The sequence below is a fragment of the Condylura cristata genome, unplaced genomic scaffold, assembly GCF_000260355.1.
Source record: "Condylura cristata isolate star-nosed mole 26May11 unplaced genomic scaffold, ConCri1.0 scaffold00009, whole genome shotgun sequence".
NCBI classification, from domain to species: Eukaryota; Metazoa; Chordata; class Mammalia; order Eulipotyphla; family Talpidae; genus Condylura; species Condylura cristata.
In genome coordinates this window covers 1,505,332-1,508,866 of record NW_004567110.1, presented here as the reverse complement: position 1 = coordinate 1,508,866, position 3,535 = coordinate 1,505,332, and the positions used below count along the sequence as shown (strand labels likewise).

Sequence of the window (3,535 nt, the reverse complement as noted above, 5' to 3'; positions counted from 1 at the left end):
CCGCCCCATCCAGGCCCCGCCCCTGGCCAGGCTCCGCCCCAGCCAGGCCCCGCCTCCAGGTTGGGGTCCAGCTTGACCCCAAGGCTTGAGGGCCAGTCTGTCCCTGCAGCAGGACAATCTCTGGTGCTAGGACCTGGGCCACAGGGCCAATGAGCCAGCTTCTGGGTGCCCATCGGGGCAGAGCCCCCCTTGGCCCCAAACATGCCAGTGGAGCTTGGGGCAGGTGGGGCCAGAGCCTGTGCCCCCAGGGGCCCTGGCCGACGGCACCCCACAGAGGCTGTGTGTGCGGCCCGGCGCTGGGAGGCCGGCAGGGACGGTCCCTGCAGGGGTGGGCAGGCGGCTCACAGCCTGGCATCGCAGGGGCGCCCTGAGAGAGCCCGCCAGCCTGGGGCTGGGCAGGGCAGACGGGCGATGCCCAGGCCTCTGCCTGCCTGGTGGGCGCTTGGAGCGGGTGGGCGGGCTCAGGCCCGGGGCGGGGGGCGTAGGGCTGGGGCAGGGGCTGGCAGCGGGTGGGGTTCCTTCACCCGGCTGAGCTGGTGAGGCCCCTTTTCCCTGGACACTGGGCACCGCAGGGGGCCTGGGGAATCCTGCCCGGCCAGCCGCCTCCCCTCCCAGGTCCACACCCGGGCCGGTTGAGCGGGCTGGGGACCCGCAGGGCCGGCAGGGCAGGGTGCAGCCAGCAGGTGGCGTCGCGGCGACATGGAGCAGGCAGAGGCTTCTCGACTGTTTATTCCCTCGGTCCTCCGGGCAGGGGGCGCGGGCGGGCGGGCGCCCGGGAGCTGGGGCTGGGAAGCGGGTGGCGGGAGGGGACTCGCGCGGGCCCAGGAGGCAGGCCACCACGGACTGCCGCCTGCAGTGGCCAGGAGACCCAGGAGACAGCGGATGCCTGCAGGTGCGATGCGGGTCAGGGCTGGCTGTGGGCCGGGGCAGGGGGCGCCCCAGTCCCTCCACTGTCCCCCAAGCGTGGCAGGTCAGCGGCCACGGGAGTGGATGCACCCCGCTCCCTCCCGTGCCTGGAGCGGGCACAGCTGCTGACCCGACCCAGGTGTCGGGCCCTGCCACGCAGGTGTCCGCTGAGGGCCACCGCCCGAGGGACAAGCAGGCTGCCTGGGGACAGGGAGTGTGGCCACGAGCCCAGAGGTGGGCCCACTAGCCCTGGCCCGCCCACCGCCCGCCCCGGGAGCCGGCAGGTGCCCTTTGGGCCTGGGAGCTTGAGGGCTTTTGGGCAAGGCCAGCTGGCTCCCTGGACCCGGAAGGGTAGGCAGGTGGACTGGGGAGCCGCAGGTGCCTGGCTCGTCCCCCACGCCCCCTCGCGCTGCCCGCTCCCCACCTCCCTGTGGCTCCCCCCCTTCTCCTTACCCCCAGCCTGCTCCCCCAAGCCCCGGCAGCTCCCCCCCCCCCTTGTTGAGTGCCCTTGTGGCCGAGAGACCATGAGCCTGGCTAGCCTGACTCTGGGGGCTGCAGTTGGCCCCCGCAAACAGCACTCCCCAGGCGCCCAGGCTGCAGCCAGCGGGAAGCAGGGTGAGACTGCTCCTTCCCTCCTGGCCCAAAATAGCCGTGGGGTCAGCTGTCAGCAGGCCGGAGGTAGAGACAGCTTTGTGGCCAGCCGCCTGTGGGACCTGGCTGAGCAAGAGGACATCACCGTCGCACTGACCAGCTTCTGGGCGGCTGGGAGCCCCCCAGGGCAGGCTGGACCGTGCCTCCGGGGATGGTGACGGGGGCCGGGCCTGCCTCTGTGACCCTCCGTGCCCACGACTCGGCCACAGTCGGACGCCAGGTACCCTGGGGTGGGAAGGGACGGCTCTCCCTGCCAGGCCTGCCCTGGCCTCCCGTGGCCCCACCTCCCGGCCTGGCCACACAACAGACAGGCAGGCTGGGCAGGCGCCCTTCGGGCCAGTGACCGCAGGGACCGAAGAGGGCTATCCTTGGCCAGAGGCGGGCCGAGCTCCCCGCCCTCGCCCACTGAGCCAACCAGCGCTGCCCCGTACTGCCCAGCGCCCACGGCGAAAGCCTGGGAGCAGGGCCCTGGGGGAGGGGCCTGGGGCAGAGGCCTGGGGTGTGCGGGGAGAGCGGGCAGGGTGGGGGGTCAGAGCAGCCCCCAGAGGGTGGCCAGGAGTGTGGGGGCCAGGGCCAGGGCCAGGGCCCTGGGGGCGGCCAGGCCCGCGCCGTTGCAGAGGTCGTACTGGCAGCAGGAGGTGGTGGACGCGTGCTTGGAGTAGCCGTCGTACACGGTCTCGAAGCAGGTGGGCACGCAGGACTTGCTCACCTTCAGCCTGGTCGGGGTGTAGTCTGCAGGGCAGAGAGCTGAGCTGGGGCCCCAGAGGCTGCGGAGGCCCAGCTCCCGCCCCGCAGGGTGGACCGCGCCCGCGGGACTCACAGGTGCGCGTGGTCATGCAGTAGGCCACCATGTCTGGGCAGCGCAGGGGGTTGAAGCAGTTTTCTCCGTTGTAGGAGCACACGTGGCAGTCCAGGGCCTGGGCTGGGCACAGGGTCACACCACCCGCTCGGCCCGCGCAGCCCACTGCCCGCCCCGCCCCCAGGCGGGCAGCCGGGAGGGCAGCTGGAGCGCTGGCCCCCTCCTGCCCGCCCCAGGCCCCCGCCTGATGCCTGACGGGTCTGTCCACCCCGCCTCCGCCACCTACCCAGAGGGAGCCCTGCCAGGGCCACCAGGAACAGGGCGAGCCGGGCTGCCATGGCCGAGGCTTGGCCGCGACGTGGGCGGCAGCTGGGCCTCCTCCCAGGCAGGCTGGCTGGGCCGGGGGTGGGGGCTGGACACCCTCGTCCTCCGGAGCTCCTGGGCCACTGGGGGCCCTGCAGCCCTGCACAGAAGGGGCCGGGTGGGGGCAGGGGGTCACCATGGGGCCTGAAGGAAACCCCCCCCCCCCCGCTGGCGTGGCCTCCTGAGGGAGGGTCCACCCCACTCCCTTCTGGAGGGGGGGCGCCAGATGAGCAGGGACCTGGGCTCCCTTACAAGCTCAGGGAGCAGGGTCTGCAAAGTGGGGGGGGTCGGAATGAGGGGAGCCAAGAGGGGCCAGCACACAGGCAGCGCCTGCCTTTGCCTTACTCTGAGGGTCCTGCCCCTGGCTACTTTCCCGCGGACCGCCGGGGAAGACCTCGGCCATCCTGGGCCACTGAGGTCGCGGGCAGGAGCCGGCTGCGGCCCCCTGCCCCGCGGGGCAGCAGGGAGGGCCTGCCTGCCCGACCCGGGCTCTCCGACACGCTCCCCGCGGGGGGCACTCGCGCCCCAGTGGCTAAATTAAGCCTCCCCCTGCCGTGACCCATTTTCCAGGCGCCCTTGGGATGTCCCAGAAAGTCCCGGCTTGGCTCCATCACTCCCCGCCCTTCCCGAGAGCCCGCCCCAAAGAATGCGGTCCTGAGCCTGGCGCTGCGGGGGTGTCGCGACTCTGCGGAGCCTTCAGCGCCGAGCCCCCTGCACCCCACTCACCCCCGCGCTCGCCGGCCCCTCCCTCGGCCTGCAGGTGATTTGGTCCCGGCGCGCAAAGGACCTCGCCGCCTCGCCGGCTCAGGTCTCTGC

General features: G+C 73.0%; 1 protein-coding gene across 1 annotated transcript; it reads right to left on the bottom strand.

Annotated features, from left to right (window-relative positions):
- Window positions 1–711: 711 nt before the first annotated feature.
- LOC101622879 (ly-6/neurotoxin-like protein 1) lies at window positions 712–3,529 on the bottom strand. Its single transcript, XM_004679948.2, has 4 exons — window positions 3,446–3,529; window positions 2,643–2,819; window positions 2,378–2,479; window positions 712–2,289 (listed from the first exon to the last, which is right to left on the bottom strand). Exons 2-4 carry the CDS (start codon window positions 2,692–2,694, stop codon window positions 2,087–2,089), a joined length of 357 nt encoding a protein of 118 aa, XP_004680005.1. The 5' UTR covers window positions 2,695–2,819; window positions 3,446–3,529; the 3' UTR covers window positions 712–2,086.
- Window positions 3,530–3,535: the final 6 nt, after the last annotated feature.